Source organism: Letharia columbiana (genome assembly GCF_014066305.1).
Source record: "Letharia columbiana isolate WasteWater2 chromosome Unknown Sc0000016_s0, whole genome shotgun sequence".
Lineage (NCBI taxonomy): Eukaryota > Fungi > Ascomycota > Lecanoromycetes > Lecanorales > Parmeliaceae > Letharia > Letharia columbiana.
The window spans coordinates 369,626-385,739 of record NW_023501056.1 but is presented as its reverse complement, the minus strand read 5'-3'; the positions used below and the strand labels follow the sequence as shown (position 1 = coordinate 385,739).

The 16,114-nt window shown below is 49.9% G+C and overlaps 8 protein-coding genes across 8 annotated transcripts; 4 read left to right on the top strand and 4 right to left on the bottom strand.

Moving 5' to 3' along the window:
* Window positions 1-1,331: 1,331 nt before the first annotated feature.
* Window positions 1,332-2,899, bottom strand: HO173_005705 (uncharacterized protein; the record flags this gene model as incomplete). Its single annotated transcript, XM_037307620.1, has 2 exons — window positions 1,332-2,214; window positions 2,289-2,899. The coding sequence occupies 2 exons, from the start codon at window positions 2,897-2,899 to the stop codon at window positions 1,332-1,334; spliced, it is 1,494 nt and encodes a 497-aa protein (XP_037165429.1).
* A 256-nt stretch (window positions 2,900-3,155) lies between these two features.
* Window positions 3,156-4,296, top strand: HO173_005704 (uncharacterized protein; the record flags this gene model as incomplete). Its single annotated transcript, XM_037307619.1, has 4 exons — window positions 3,156-3,329; window positions 3,384-3,436; window positions 3,488-3,720; window positions 3,776-4,296. 4 exons carry the CDS (start codon window positions 3,156-3,158, stop codon window positions 4,294-4,296), a joined length of 981 nt encoding a protein of 326 aa, XP_037165428.1.
* A 2,151-nt stretch (window positions 4,297-6,447) lies between these two features.
* Window positions 6,448-9,012, top strand: HO173_005703 (uncharacterized protein; the record flags this gene model as incomplete). Its single annotated transcript, XM_037307618.1, has 4 exons — window positions 6,448-8,016; window positions 8,078-8,191; window positions 8,252-8,332; window positions 8,383-9,012. 4 exons carry the CDS (start codon window positions 6,448-6,450, stop codon window positions 9,010-9,012), a joined length of 2,394 nt encoding a protein of 797 aa, XP_037165427.1.
* Window positions 9,013-9,205: 193 nt separating this feature from the next.
* On the bottom strand, window positions 9,206-9,403 carry HO173_005702 (uncharacterized protein; the record flags this gene model as incomplete). Its single annotated transcript, XM_037307617.1, has 1 exon — window positions 9,206-9,403. One exon carries the CDS (start codon window positions 9,401-9,403, stop codon window positions 9,206-9,208), a length of 198 nt encoding a protein of 65 aa, XP_037165426.1.
* A 390-nt stretch (window positions 9,404-9,793) lies between these two features.
* HO173_005701 (uncharacterized protein) lies at window positions 9,794-10,719 on the bottom strand (the record flags this gene model as incomplete). The annotated part of the gene is made up of 2 exons (XM_037307616.1): window positions 9,794-10,498; window positions 10,636-10,719. The coding sequence occupies 2 exons, from the start codon at window positions 10,717-10,719 to the stop codon at window positions 9,794-9,796; spliced, it is 789 nt and encodes a 262-aa protein (XP_037165425.1).
* A 605-nt stretch (window positions 10,720-11,324) lies between these two features.
* Window positions 11,325-12,300, top strand: HO173_005700 (uncharacterized protein; the record flags this gene model as incomplete). Its single annotated transcript, XM_037307615.1, has 3 exons — window positions 11,325-11,344; window positions 11,396-11,555; window positions 11,620-12,300. 3 exons carry the CDS (start codon window positions 11,325-11,327, stop codon window positions 12,298-12,300), a joined length of 861 nt encoding a protein of 286 aa, XP_037165424.1.
* A 246-nt stretch (window positions 12,301-12,546) lies between these two features.
* HO173_005699 (uncharacterized protein) lies at window positions 12,547-13,863 on the bottom strand (the record flags this gene model as incomplete). Its single annotated transcript, XM_037307614.1, has 2 exons — window positions 12,547-13,483; window positions 13,556-13,863. 2 exons carry the CDS (start codon window positions 13,861-13,863, stop codon window positions 12,547-12,549), a joined length of 1,245 nt encoding a protein of 414 aa, XP_037165423.1.
* Window positions 13,864-14,584: 721 nt separating this feature from the next.
* Window positions 14,585-16,044, top strand: HO173_005698 (uncharacterized protein; the record flags this gene model as incomplete). Its single annotated transcript, XM_037307613.1, has 6 exons — window positions 14,585-14,661; window positions 14,712-14,948; window positions 14,997-15,118; window positions 15,168-15,566; window positions 15,615-15,851; window positions 15,935-16,044. The coding sequence occupies 6 exons, from the start codon at window positions 14,585-14,587 to the stop codon at window positions 16,042-16,044; spliced, it is 1,182 nt and encodes a 393-aa protein (XP_037165422.1).
* Window positions 16,045-16,114: the final 70 nt, after the last annotated feature.

Below are 16,114 nucleotides of genomic sequence, written 5' to 3'. Positions count from 1 at the left end.
CCTGTGAGGTGAAATCGGCTGAATGACAGCGAATAGACCGAGGTTCAATCATATAAGCGCGCTTGAACGTCAATAAGTGAAACCAGTCTTGCCGCCAAAAGATCCTTGGTGCGCATCAATACCCACATCTTATCCGACCCACTTTATTTTATTTTTGGGATCATGGGATGATAACAATTAACAAAAACATCGCTCGTGGTCCCTGCTGAGATTTTCTCCGAGAGGCTGACCCACAGGAAACACATCTCGATGCCCAGTGGGAGCCGCTTTCTCATCTAAACGTAAGATATTCGCTCGCCGCCTGCACGGCCCATGCCCATCAAATCATCTCATACCATCGGGATGGACCGTGATGACTTTCATGCCACGACCTGGTTTTTACCAGCAGGACCCTGACAACGCTTTAGAGCTTTGGCCATTCTGAGTACTGGTAGCCGCAACGCTCTCGGGCACCGTGGGGTCCCCACTCCCGAGCCTGTTTATTTCAAGGTCAGAACTGACCATACGGCAATATTGGAGGAAGGGTTCATCTTCGATTGCATCTCCGATTATTGCATCTCATGTTACGGAAGAATACATCAGTATCAGATTTCGTTCATGATTGTATCCTCTCAACCCATTTCCACCAGTGTCCCGAGCGCTGTTAGATCAAAAACTTGCTCACACATTTATGATTGAACGCATGAAAAGGCAATGGGACAGCACATGCGTACCTGGAGGTGATCTTCGCTTTAAGCTTGGACCATTCCTAGCCCATGTAGGAGAAAAAAAAATTCTGGTAAAGTAATGGTTGAAAGCGTAGATCTCTGTTCTATACGAGCCAGCGAGAACGAGCGGAATATGTCGGCGCGTATCCAGGAACCGCCGGTGCGAGAGACTAGGAAAAAAGGCAAACCGGATCGCGGGATAAGTAGATCAATCAGATCTAGCCGGCGGGATTGGATGTTTCAGTCTCGACCCGTGGAATCTTCTGTCTTCGAAACCCTAGAAGTCGAAAAATGCCTCTTCGCCTCTCACATTGAAGCGCTGGCAGTGACAGAATCCTGAAGAAAATGGCGGCAGCCAATGTGTCAGGCAAGCTGTCATCCTGGCTCAAAGCCCATCTGACCGTTCATTGCCGATAGGAACTATGAAGACAAGTTGCTCGAGGAGACCATAGAGTGAGGTATTTCTGTAGGGTCGATGGAGGACAATAGTTATACCAAACTTGTGATAATCATAGCAGAGTCCCAAGTATCTCGGCGGGTTTGAAATAAGTACTTTGCTATATCCTTGTACGGCAAACACTGCTTGAATTGGTGATATAATCTGCCGTAGCTGTTCCCGCTCTCCTAAGGCATACCATACCTCTTCGTACTCAATTCCCCAACCATGTCATCTGGGCCCAGTACGACTTCTTGAATTTTATCTCTAGTAACCCCAACCCTGCTAGCGACGCCGGTTATCCCATGTTCAAAGTCTCTCAAGACCGCAGCTAGTTGTCTGACTTGTTCCTCGGCGCTCTTTTCGACTCCATCCTGTCCTCTATTGAACATCGTCTGTTGCATTTGTTGCATAGCGTTGGACTCCACATCTTTCAGGTAAGCCTCAACTTGGCCAATACTACGCTTGTAGGCGTCCAGGGTCTTTGACATTACATCGGCTTGTTTCGAGAAGTATTCCACAAGGGTTCGACTTGCGCCCACCTCTAAATCTTCTTCTGGAAATGACGATCCTCCACTTTGCGATATCCCTGTTGTGTTCCACATGCCGCTTTGCTGAAATTGTTGGGGCATCTTCAAGTTCTGGATGGTTTGAAAACTCAACTTCGCATCCGCTACATCGACCTTCACCAAGCCTTTGGCAAAGGCAATGGATTCTGCGTTGTTTTCCAGGGCTTGTTGCGTCGTATCTAATGCCTTCGTGCAGTACTCGACGTCTGGTGGTATTTGATGACACTTTTGATTGATGTCCTCGGTGTGTTGAGCACATTCTTCTTGACATCGAATCTGTCCTGAAATGAAATTGTCCACGTTTTCGATGACCTTTTGTAGGTCTTCGTGTAAATCATTGAAGCGTGTTGTGGAGCGAAGCTGGTTCACATCGAGAATCCGAACCCCTGGTACGGTTTGCTGCTGTTGAGTGTATTGACCAATCTGGCTCGGGAACAGCTTGCGGGCTGGGGGTGGCTGCATTGTAGACTGCTGATTTTGGGCCGGGCCTGGCATATTGCCACTACGTAATTATTAGCCAGAGTTTGGGAACCCAGCGCCTTGCAAAATGCAATACACATGTGAGATAGTACAAACAATAGTGAGGACGTTTTGTTCTGGTCACTGGTTCCACCGAATAGACTGTTTTGCGGTTGCTGGGCTTGATTTTGCCCTACTGAGCCGAAGAGATTGGTCTGTTGAGGCTGAGGCTGTTGAGCGTTGGTGGAGCCAAACAATCCACCCGTAGTCTGTTGATTAGCTTGCTGTGACCCAAAAAAGCCTCCGCCGGACTGAGTATTTTGGTTGCCACCAAAGAGACTGGAACCCTGTTGTGGCTGCGAGGTAGTGTTGCCAAAGAGGCTGCTTGTCTGTGCCGGCTGAGAGGTAGTGTTGCCAAAGAGGCTGCTTGTCTGTGCCGGCTGAGAGTTGTTCCCAAAGAGGCTGCTTGTCTGTGCAGGCTGGGAGGTGGTGTCACCAAAGAGACTGCTTGTCTGTGCAGGCTGGGAGGTGGTGTTTCCAAAGAGACTACTTGTCTGTGCTTGCGCAGCGCTTGCATTTTGCTGAGGCTGTGAAGTGTTGAAGGATCCGAAGAGTGAAGTCGCCGGCTTGCCGCCCGATGGAGGAGGTAGGCTTGATTGATCACTGTTGAGCAGGTTAATGTGGTTTTCTTCAGCAACGCGAGCTAATGTTGCAAGAGCATTGTCCATTGTTCACTCACGGCAACGCATTTGCTGAGCTGGTGTTGATACTCAGGCCACCGGGCCCACTCTGAGACCGACCAAACATCCCTGGAATGTATGCTACAAGCCGCTGAAGAATGACAAACTGACAAACAAGCCGCGAGCTCGAACGCGGTATTGCCAAGACCTGACCAGAATGGAAGGTGTAGCGAAACTATTCAACACTGCCTCCCAACTTCTATAATCGCCAGAGTTCCTGGCTTGACGTTCGTGATTTTTCAAGATGGAGGAAGAAGATGAGGAGAGCATGTATGCGCCTGCTGAAAGCGCCGAGCCAGATCCGGGTGTGCATACAAACAATGGGACCGGCAATGCACCAGTCAAAAGGGAGGGGAGGAACGATGAAGAGGATGGTGAAGAAGAGGGAGAAGAGGTAGAGGAGGACGAGAGTGACTCGGTTGGTGCGGCTGCCACCAGTGTTCTCGCTCTATTCCTGATCGTCTTGCCATAGGATATAGATATCATCACTGAGCGAAAGGGCTCAGAAGCCAGACCAGAGCCTGCGTATGGCCAAACCTTAGCCAGCGCAAGTACTCAGCTAACTTTGCACCTTAGACAGCCTCGTCGTGTTGCTTCACTAAAGGAACCGCAATCTGGGACACCATCTGCTGAAGCAGTGCCTGCTGCTCAGCGCTCCCCAGCAATTAAGAACGAACCTTCAGGCAAAGAGACTCCGACGAGACTCGGCTCATCCTATCCAGCAGTCAAGATTTCGAATATCGAAGTCGACGCCAAACCCATCTACGAGCCAAATGGAAAACCAATTACAGATATCGACATGGATACCGGTGCGTGCCAGTATCTTGTCCTTTGTTGGTCGCAAGCTTACCCAGATCGTCTCAGATTTTCCCGAGGACGACAAGCCTTGGCGCCGACCAGGTACAGACATGATTGACTACTTTAACTACGGGTTTGATGAATTCACATGGGCGAGCTACTGCTTGAAGCAAGGCTCCTTACGGAAAGAGGTCACGGATTCGAAGAAACAAATGGAGGAGATGCAAAATTTCCTCAGCATGCCATCTGCAATGCCAGGTATGCCTGGAGCCCCTGGAGGTGCACCACCTGGTATGCCACCTATGGGTGGACCCGCAGATATGCCACCAGAAATGCAGCAGATGATGGCGCAGATGATGGCTCAAGGCATGGATCCCACGCAAATGGATCCCGCAACTTTCATGCAGATGATGCAGGGGGGTCAAGGAGGAGCAGGAGGAGCAGGAGATTCGAACCAGAACTTTGGTGGACAAGGATTTGGTCAACAGGGTCAGAATCAGCAGATGGGGTACGGATATGGTGGTGGTGGTGGTGGAGGGGGCGGTGGGGGCAGAAATCAAGGCGGCCGTGGAAACCGCAGATGGTAGCCTTTACGAATAATCATCACAACTCAAACATCCAGATCGGTCACTGCTTGTCGGTGTATTTGTTACTGTTGAGCAAATTTTAGACATACGGCATGGGGCCTCGCTTATTCGCTTGCTGTTCGTAGATGTCAGAACGCTATTCTCTTGGCATTATGACTCTATCTAGACCTCACGGAGAAGGAGTAGTCCGAGGCAAGCACGAAACACCATCAATATGGGTATCTCCCTCTTGCAGACCTCTAGGATCCTTTTATAGTCACGCTATCCATAGTAAATCCACTGGCTAAAGCTCTCTGTTCTCAACATGAGACCCTCAATGCCCAGAATTCTTCATCCTACTATCGTTTCTTCTCCGCCCAGCCAGCTTCTGTACCCTTCTTCGAGCACAACGCATCGAATGTACTAGCGTCTTTGCCGTTTGGAAGCCTTTCTAGCACTCACATGCCCAATCCGAAGGGACGATTCCTGGCACCTTCCCCAAGCTACTCCTCGAGATTGTGATTCCCGACGCAGGAACATATCATTCTCCCTTATTGTTTCTGGCGACCCTAATACCTTGCTCGCTTTGCTTGTCATATACGTCGCTGCTTGCCTATTGGTAGTCGCAAAAGCGCAGACGATGCGGAGTACCGCTTCTCCCATGCTTGAAATGGGGGAAAGAAGCACCTTCAAAGGAGCCCCGGTCCAAAGACAGCGCGATGCCTGTGACTTGTATCCTCCGCTAGAAATCTCGAGCAGTGCCCCATTTCGAAACATAGGCATCCAAGTCTTGCATGAGCTTGCGTGGACTTCAAACATGCGGGGAACGAAGGCTGCTTGGAATCCAAGTAGAAAGGCTTGCTGCTCTTGCTATTCTTGATGCTACCCCAACACTTCCGCTGGTGCCCATGAGTTCGAACTGCCAGTGCATCGACAGTAGAACATCTCTCTGCTTGATCCAGTACATCAAGCCTTCCCCCCAGAATTGAATGCCGCGCTCCTAAAGCTCATTTTAGGAACACTTTTTCATTCGATTCAGGTCTCAATTGAAGGCTAGCTCCAGGTGCGTAGATCAACAGAGAGACGTTTGGAGTGAAGAACACCTGCTCTCAATTGGTGCCATCAATCATTCGGATCCTCCGAGCAGAATGATCAGCCACGACTTCTGTAAGGCTTATCAAGATCTCAAAGGTTTCTCTCCCAAGCGAATGTGTATTCATTACAGCCCGATCACATTGACAAGACAATGAATGAAGGCGGAGGCCCATTGATGCTATTCACTGCTGCTGCAGACATTGTATTGACCCTATTCATCCGCTGTACTTGGTATTGTCACTGCTCACCATTAGTGAATCAATTTTGCCAGCCATTTTCCCCTGACATCTTCCCATTTCATCCCTCTGTATAAATTCTTCAAGCACCTTCCACTTCTTCATACCATAACCCTTCATCGGCAAACCTCTCTTCCATCATCCTGCACCAGTACAGATTCTCCAACCTTGCCAATTCCTTTCATCCTTCATGCAATTCAGCTTCGTCAACCACACCATCGCTCGAATCTACTGACGCAACTTCGCTTGAGCTGCTGATTTCTTGAACTCAATTTGGAAAACCGATTTAGATACAGTGAACCATTGGTTATCTTGCATTGGTCAAATTCAACTTCGGTAAGTCTGATCGGCTACCTCGATACCATGGTTGTATGCTGTACTGCCCTAGAGTACTCGAACATTGACTAACAACGAGTTATTCTCGTGAACAGAAAATTCGGCATTCTGTCCAAAGCGCTTGCGCACTCCCTCAGAGCTTGAATCTCGACCTGTAAGCTATCAATCCTTTCTACTACGAATTGGCGCTGCACCGTCAGTAACTGCGAAAAACTTTGCGCTACCTATGCTGGATTTCCCCCAATGATTGGTCGCTATTGATGGTTACGTCTCTCCATGATACTGACACATGATGGACCAGACATCCAGCATCGGAACTTCCGGTGCTACTGGTCAGATTCTGCTCAATTGATTATCGCAGCTTTCTGGGCTTCACTCGTTCAGACGCCAGTTATTCATCTCCCTATACTCGAAACAGTCACTTTTTACAATTCACCAACCACTCTCTGCATTGACTTGAGACATCAGGTTACTAGAGTCGTCCAGTGCTGGAAATTCTTACATCATGGACCAAACTTATCAACAAGAATTCCAAAAGATGCAAGAATTTGATGCATGCTGTCAAAATGGCAGATTTGAGGATATGCCATTGAGCAACGAGCTCCTTGATTGCTTCGATATGGATTTCTATCAAGCAACAACGCCTGGGTGTCTTCCGTCACCCAACTCCTCCAACCCTGATTTACCTGGCAGTGGTCGACAGAGTCCATTTGCAAGCGGATATGGCTCCCAGCCAAGCGATGGAAGCTCGGGTACGGACAGCAATCCCTCGGGCCTACACCTACTACAACAATCGCACGAGTCGCGCACACATACAAGCTCGAATACAAGCAACGGCCACCCCAGCGCAAATCAAAGCTTCTCGAATGCAAGCAACAATTCCCCAAAAACACTCGTGCAACAGGGGGAATCCTCAATGACAAGCGCGAGTTCTACCAATGCGAGACAAAGTCAAACTCACATTGCACCCTCTGGAGGCCTACTTTGTGTTCCAAACAATTCGTTCCAGAACCATGCAGCTACAGCATCATCGAATGATCCTTTTGAGCAAACAACACCAACTGGGAGGCCAATGTCAACACATGTACCAATTGCACCCAAAGTACTGAACAACACATCTTCCGCTAGCGTACCCGCTGAGATACAAGCTTCACCGACATTGAAGCCTCAGCACTTTGTACGACATCCTTCACATTTACGCCATCAAATTCATCCTCAGCTACCACAATTTTCACCGTTTGATACGACTGCTTCAGGTATCTTTACTACCGACCAAGTGCCAGACACCATGTCACTTAACTATGGCTTCACCGACGGCCAAGCGCCTAACGTGTCACTATCTCATGGTGACTACCAAAATGTACAGCATGCATCGAATAGGCCCCCATTCCGTCGGATCGCCAGCGCACAAAATCCAAGCCGAGGATCTCAAGTCTTGCAGAACCATCAGCCTTTTCAAGAGAGCAGCTTAAGAACTTCAGTGACATCAAACTCGGGACAAAATCCTTGGGAAGCTGGGCATTTCCAGAAGCCACAGTATCCCGACCCCCAACCAATGTTCCAACAACAATCCATTCGCTCGCCGTACATGGGCCATCACCACCTCTCAGGGTCCCCAGGGAAGTCAATGCCCAGCCACTCACCGAAGCAGTATCGTATGCAACTTAGCGACACTCGAGATGCGCGTTTCATGAGCCAGGAACCGACGGATTCCGGCTTCAACGGGTCGAGCCCAATGAGCGTAAAGCGCGAGCTGTCTTCACCTGGTTCGGATCACGTGGTGTCCACCCCCAACTTCAAGAGTCAAATGGCCCCGCGGGAGATACAGAAGAAGCGACGCGTAAAGCAGGAATTGAAGAGTAATGATGACAACGAGGCGGTCATCGATCCCGTCGCGCTTCAAACAGCGGATTTGACGCACTTGAGCCCAACAGATCACACCAATGTCGCAGCACTGGTTGATGCAATGCATAATACAGACAACGTTGAGGACAATCTAGGCATGCAGAAAACCTGGGAGAAAGTTCGCAAGGCCAAAGCGTTGAGAATTAGAGAAGTATGCGTGGACTTGTTGGTGAGTGCGAACCTTTACAGTGTGCTCTTGAAGGCAATGATATTGACTTCAGATACTTTAGAATTTGACTAAGCAAGCTCAACAACAAGAGGGAACTCCTCTGGGGGAAAAGAGACCTATCAATCAGTATGCATCATTTGAGAAGCGTTTCGATGCCTTGTGCGAGACTCTTACGGTACTCCCACCCTCTCTCATTCACTATGTTGGGCGGACTCTGCTGATATTGTGGTCCTAGTTTCAAAAGACGGTGTGCAAGCATTTGATAGAGCCTCCTTACTCTTACAGTGTGGTTGACGATCCGCAATACGCGAAAGATGTATGTTCCGTTCTCCAGCATTTACTTGATCCAAGGCTGACATTCTGCAGCGCGTCAAGAACAACCGCCGAGTCAATTATCAGAAGGCAGAGGCAATCCGTCTAGGGCGTGAGCATCTGGGTGAGAAAGGTCAGGGCAAAGGAAAGCCCATGATAAAGACGAAGAAGCGTGGACAAGCCCAAATGGAAGATGATCAAGATGACGAGGAGAATTCGGGTGACGAGCCGTTAAGTGACGGAGAAACGGATAGGTCGCTTTCCGTGCTTGAACCCAAGGTTGCTCGTCCGAATCCTCATACTCCTAAGAGGACTAAGCCGGTAAGTCACTCGAAATATCAGTCTATTGATGGCGTGATGGTTGATACTTCCCAACCTCAGTCTACAAACAGCAACCAGCATCACGAGCAGAAAGCCAGCCTTGAAGCCGCATATTTACTACAGGCTCAGAATCTGGAAGACCCCTTCGCTCAAGACTTGCACCAGAACATTTATGCTTCCCCTCAGCGGCCGGAACACGACCGAACGCTCCATAGACTTGCCGCCAGTCAGCAAATGCCCACTCCGGATCAACACTGCGACTTTCAATCCAGCAATGAAACCGGGGACGTTTTTTACGGAGACAACTCCACCGGTGGCAGTGACAGTGAGGGCCTTGGCGGTATCGGCTACGGATATAGTTGAGCCTGGCGAGGACTTGCAGGTGCTTTGGCATTTCGATACTTCGGCTTCAGCACACACCATCGGAAGCCTCTTCAGTCTTGAGGGTGGCGGCACTGTCTCCAGCATCCATTCTACCATTTCAGCATCATTCTCGAAAAGTCTCTAACGCATGGGCTACCACCATCACTCGTCCACCAGGCCTGAGACCCCACCTTCACATCTTCGCATCCGCCCGACGAGTCCGGCAATGTCGTTCCTCCGCTTCGTCGAATACCTCCATCTCCGTCTCCGCTCGAAAACCCCCCGGGCCTCTACGATGCCTTTCCAGTTTTTCTCGGTTCATGCGATTCACGACTTCACGACCCAGCATAGCGACGGCGTACTCCACGACCCAGCATACGTTTCCAAACATGTTTTGCATTCCTCGGCGCCTTCGTCCTGCCACACTACACTATCACGCGATGTATCCGTGGCATACGATAGACTATTCTTATCAACCTCCCCGTGTGCATAGCTAGCGGAGGAGCAAATAAGGGTATTGACGACTCATAGAGCGCTGTTGTCTTATCGATGCAGAGGGATAGAGAGCGGTCGATTGTGTCATTCATCTTGTACATACTTGAGCATGCGTGTTCGAGCCTTTTATGGCTATGCGAGATGCCTCTCATGTTAGCAATCAGTCATGCAGTTCTTCAAGTTAAACATTAGATCCCGCAATTAAGCAACGTGAATTGGTGGGCTGCTAGAGTTTCAATGGTAATGCTCGCCAACAGCAAATGCTGTCAGCCTTCTATTCCAGGTTCTACCTGCCCTGATTAAAGTTCATGCTATAACTACCAGTATTCGGATCTTTGTCCATCTTGAAATTATCCGTCGACAGCCCGAACGGTTTCAGTATACCATTGCCCAATTCCTTCAGCTTGCCCATCATATCGCCCATCTCCCTCTCCTTGGCTGTATTGATGCGTGGCGGTAGACTTCTCAAAGCTGCCTGGACGATCTTTTGGTCTTGTGGTGGCAGCGTCGGTAGTTGTGCAAGAGCCTTGTAATCATCCTCGGCACCTTGTAGATTTCCCCATCCTCCTTGCTCTGAATTTGCTTTCGCTCGACGCATGAGAGCTTTGGAGCGTATGCGGAGGATGTCATCGCGCCGCTGGTCACTCATTTCAAGCTTCTTAAGCTCTTCTTCTGCTTCCGCGCCTTCGCCTTCAATCTCCACAACACCTCCGTCTTTCTCGGCGTCATCCTCCTTGTTCTCTTTCTTCTTGGGCAAGAGCCTGTCCAAGGCATCTAGAGCCGCTGTAGCTGACTCAACAGCCGCTTTCCAGTCCTCGAGCTTCAAGTGGCAGGCAGCGATGTTACTTTTCAGTACGGCGATTTCGTATTCTAGGTAGTTCGGGCAAGATGACAGCGCTTTGTCGTACTCGCCTATGGCTTGTGAGTACTGTGATGAGGTAAAGAATTTGTTTGCTGTGCTTTTTTGCGCATTAGACTCCTGTAGCAAGGCCTAGAACGTGTCCATCAGCTCCTGGCCGGAAATAAGACAGAGAGAAACAGAGAAGGAGAGAGAATGCGCCCATTCGCAGCGTTTGAGGGGAGGAGATCAGCCGAGGGGAAGGGACCATGAGACGAGCATGAGCTTACTGCTTCTTCCTCCTGGGAAAAACGTGGAAGAAGCGAGGCTTCAGATTCGTCAGGCAGATCGGGAGATGGATCTGGAAGTGCCATGTGTGACCGGCTATAAAGTTTTTGTATTACTATCTATCTATAACTTTGAAGGCCCTTGCTTGATAAAGTAAGTAAGGTAGTAGTACATTACTCCGTACTACATTAGAGGTAGTACCTGAGTAAACTACTCTACTTTAGCTTGTTTGCATTAAGCGACAGCCGCCAATGCAAGCGCGCATCTACTCTAAGAGTCTAAAGTAGTAAAAGTACCTACTTACTTTTAAGTCTCTAAGTCGGAAGCGAAAATGAAACGGGGAAATCCAAGCAAAACTCTCACAACGTGGTAGAAAGTCTAGTAAAAAGTTAGGTCAAGGCGTGAAAGCAGGGCAAGCCTGCATAGTTCGCAAGGGAAGAAACGTGCGAGATGATACCGGATACCGATGTGCATAATGGACCCCTCTCATTTTGTTGGGTTGCCTCCTCCTCGCACAGATACAATCTGTGCTCAGTCTCTCCATTTCCAATTTCCTTGTTCTCAAATACAAATCCCCTCCGACTCCTCCATCTGATACACCGCTCCAAATCCGAACCAAGACACAAATACATCCCTAAACACAAAGCTCACAAGCCAGCTATCGGCCTTATCACGTACCAACACCGCCATCATGATTATGGCAAACCCTGAGTACGCTTGCCTGATCATTCAATTCCTCCGTAAACTAACAGTGAGCTCCAGATTCCCAAAAATTCGCGCCTGTCTCTTTGACATGGACGGACTTCTCATCGATACCGAGGATATCTATACGAAATGCAACAACGTAATCCTGCATGAGCACGGCAAGCCTTCTCTTCCCTGGAAAATCAAGGCCCAATTGCAAGGCCGCCCTGGTCCCGACGTATGCCTCTCTCCTCCCGAACCCTCTTTCCCCACACCCCCACGCAGATTGACAGTTTCCACAGGCGGCCGAAATCTTCCATGCCTGGGCCCAGCTGCCTATCGCCCGCTCCACCTTCACCGCTAAGCAGGCCAAACTGCAGGCCCAATTCTTCCCCACAACGCAACCGCTCCCTGGCGTTCCACTCTTGCTGAAAACGCTCAAGAACTCGAATACTCACCTCGCGCTCGCCACTTCCTCGCACGCCATCAATTACCGCTTGAAGTCAACGCACTTGCCTCACCTCTTCAGCGCATTCCCACCCTCGCGCCGTGTCCTCGGCGATGATTCTAGGATACCCAAAGGCAGGGGCAAGCCCGCACCGGACATCTACCTCTTGGCATTGGAGTGTATCAACAAAGAATTGAGAGCCAAAGGAGAGCCCATTGTCTACCCTGAGGAATGCCTAGTCTTCGAGGATAGTGTGCCCGGGGTCGAGGCAGGGAGAAGGGCGGGAATGAGAGTGGTTTGGTGTCCTCATCCGATGTTGTTGAAGGAGTATCTGGGGAGGGAGAGGGAGGTGCTCGCTGGGGTTGCGAATGGCACCGACCGGGAGGTTGACGATGCTCTGCACGAGGCTGGCATGCATGGCACTGGCACGAAAGGGAGGACTAACGGCTACCACTCCCGAATGGATGATGGATGGGCTGAGATGGTGACGACGTTGGAAGGGTTTGACTACGGAAGATACGGGATTCAGATCTGAGTGCGAGCTGCTGAGAGACGAGAGACAGACCCGATTTTGAGCGATAAAATGGTTACGTACTGACTGAAGAGAGGGATAAAAGGTAGACTAGATTATAGATATGTATGGAGCATTGGATGTTGCTCCAAAGATAGACTCCAATCTCCAAGCATCTTTCCGCTGCCCTCGACAGAACGTGTCGTAAACTTGAATCTAATACTTTTTTATGGTATCTCCTATCTCTAGCCTATGCACCGATGACTTCTCTCAGGTGAAAAAGAATGCATTACCCTCGGCATCCTTCCTCACGCCTTTGGTGTAGTCCTTGGTCGGATCAAATTCCTCCCACACACTCGCTGGAAAGATGTGCTTGTTCCGCTCATACCACCGCCGATCTACCACCTTTGTAAAATTTGGATCAGCGTTCACACCCTCGAGATGTCGATCTGCAGGCGTGACCTGGCCGTTGTTCTTCGGCTTCGTCTTCGATGGCAAAGATATTGGGTCATAATCATCTGAGATCTGATCTGGAGATTCGGACCCATCCGACGGTGGGACAGTGGCCGCGGCGTAATCGAACAGCGGCGTCGAATTCGGACCAACAGTCTTGTTGACGATGAAGTAATAGAGTTCGTAGTGGTGAGGTATGATGATCTCACCTCTCACAAGCATCAAATCATCCACGCCAACCCTTGCCCATTCTCTTCTGCTGTTAGCTTTCTCGCCGCCTCCTACACCCAGCTCTGCTCCAACTTTCCTACTTCGGTCTAGGAACAGCCAAACGTAGTCGCCTTTCTTGACTTTACAAGCGCCACCGGGTATGTTTGTGCCGTCATAGAAAACGAATGGTATAATGATCTCCGTGGCTTTGACAGCTTCTTGCATCAAGAGGAATTCCTTCCGTAGCTGTTCTCGGGTCTGAGCCTCCTTGAGCAGCGCGGACTTAGTCATTGCTTTCGGGGCGACGCTGAGATTGGCGTTTGCCCCAAAGCGCTTTCGTTCCGTGGAAAAATCATTTCGCGACGAGGCTGGTGACGCTCTGGTGGGTCCATCTTCGTCTGGCGTACCATCTCTTGGCGTCAGATCCGTCGATTCGATCCTCTCCACTCTATCCAGCTCCTCGTCATCTACCCCAAACGACAATTTTCCCTTGGCCACGTGCTTCCGTTTCTTTTTCGGTGGCTGTCCATGGGAAGTTGAAACACTGTGCTTTGACCGTCAGCTTCTGCAGCCGCCAAAAAAACGTGCTCTACCTTGCATAATCCCCACAACTTACCCGTTGATGATACTATTGTTAACGTCTGAAACTGAGTTCCCCGATGCAGATGACGATGCAGGCGCAAAGCGGCCAAAGCTTACGGCAGTCCCCTGTGCTTCGCGCTCCTTCTGCTCGAGCGCCTCTGCGCGTCGCTTTCGGAAGTCGGAGAGGTGGACTAGGCCGACGGTTTGAGATGCTAACAGATCGGCGGCTGTGGAGGCTTGGGTGGTGAAACGAGGATTTGGTGTTGGGACTCTGGAGGTGTCATTTGAGGAGGGTTTGGAGGCCATCGAGATATTGAGGGTGAGGGTGAGGGTGAGGGTCATAAAAAGGTGAAGATGATCGAAGTTGCTGGTGGGTGTTAGTACGGCCAAACGCTAAAACCGTAGCCAATAAACCCCGTCCTGAGTACGACGACCATTATTCCATCAAGCTCACTAGAATCCTTTTCGAAATTTGACTGTTCAGGCACTTACGAGCGAACAACAATAGTCTGATCTGATGGTAGTGACGGTGGCTTGTTCATCAAGCGCGAAACCAATAATGATAGAGATCCAAGTTTTACCCGTTCTATGATGCATTTCCCTATTCTGAGTCTCTGAAGTCACAGTGCAAAAGTAGACCTTATAAAACTTGGTATGGAACAGTCTTTGCGCGAAGATGTTGGTCCTCTCAACTTGTCAGATGATTTATTTCCATCGCGCTGGAATAGCAACGAAGGTGGTGGCTCCACAAAGTGGGCTCGTCCTATAGAGGATGGGAGCGTCCAATCGTGATTTCATAGAACATTATTGTCTTTGGAAGGTGGCCTATACGGTAGACATGGAAGCTAGAATCTACCTCTTGAATTTAGGGGCAATGAGCTGCCTAGTACTTGCCTCGCCAGAGAATATTGATCTTTCCATGAGTATCAAAAGTGGAAAGGGCGTCCTTTCCTATATCGAAAACCACCTTCTCCGTTCCACTTCATCCCATTAAAGTCATCTCAACTGAATCCTCTACTTCCATCGCTTTCATCAAGGTTATCCTCTGGCGTTCTCTAGAGTAATGGACTTCACGCTACGTTGCAATGCGCTCAACTGCCGAGTCCAGCTCGTGGAGCGGGCTGTGGTAACGACTTGCAGGTGCGTACACCCTGTAGGCTACGCTTGCAGTATACTAACAGCAAGCCTAGCCATGTCTTCTGCAATCCTTGTTCTGACGAGCTTGGCTTGACTGCACCAGCTGGTGCTAGTCGGGTCTGCCCAGCATGCCGAACTCTTCTTTCTCAACCTGATGACGCTGTCTCTACATCATTGCATCCGACCGAGGACTACAAGACGAGCGTTCTGAGTGGCCTCAGTCCTAGCACTATTATGGAATGTGCTGGGCGTGGGTTGGCCTTCTGGAGCTACCAGTCGACGCAGGAGATGTACGTAGAGGGGTGGCGTTGCCGCTTACACCCACTGATACTTTGTAGCGTCTACCAGGAGTACACGGTGAAGGCAATGACTGAGAAGCACAACACTCTTAACGTGCAGATTGACAAGATTCTCAACGACGCCAATTCCGAACTGAACATCCTGAATCAAAAGCTGAACAGTATGATTCGCGATGTGATGAGTATCTACTCTTCTAATTCTACGAACAGATATGCAAATAGACCAGGACAGGCTCAAGCTTGAGAATAAGAATCTCGTAACAGCCTTCCGAGAGAAAAGCCGCAAACATCAGCAGACACAGGAACTCTATGATCGCTTGAAGCGCAAGGAGATGACAGCAGCTACACAGTCTGCGGCGTTTGATTCCGTAGATGAGGTACTCGGGAATGTCCCAGGTCGTCAAGGCTTCGTTTCTGCTCAGCATACTTCTGTCGCTCCGAGATCTCACGCTCAACAAGACTTCCAGTCCCCTCAACGGAATCGCAACGGAATAGAGCAACTCCATGCCCGACGGAAGAGTGGCAGCAACGAAATCCAAGGCAATGGGGCAATGATGCCTCCTCCGCTTCATCGACCAGGAGGTACTGGAAGCAATACGTTCGGATTCGGTGAGCCAAAGCCCTGGCATACCACCCACGCTGCTGATGGTCGTTTAGCGAATCCCATGCCTACACCCTCCAACCATCGCACCCAGCTTGGGCCGACAACTCAATCCGCCAGCCGCCTGGGAACACTTGGTTATCGACATGACGCCAACATGTTTAATAAGGATCTGCAGAACCATACTGCAGGCCAACGGCAATCTCTCGCCAGTCTCAATATGAATAGCGTAAATAGAAACGGCTTGAGCGGGTATGGAATGAGTGCAGGTATGAAAGTTGGGAGGCAGCAGGGTGAGCTTGCCCAATTTTCGAGATAGTCCTCGCCTGATATTCCCCGAACCTTTCTATGCTGGCTGCTACTCACATTGCTCCAGGATCACGCCCCTCCGAAATGACACACTCCAGCCATGTTCAGGCTGGTGCGCCGTTGGGTCACGAATTTCAAGCCCAACAGTTTCAACGCGATGAAGGTGTCTACTATTGATTTCCCTCCCAGAGTTGGCCAGATGTGTCGGGGTATCTGCTGTCATTTGCTCAATCGTCGCACTTCGCTT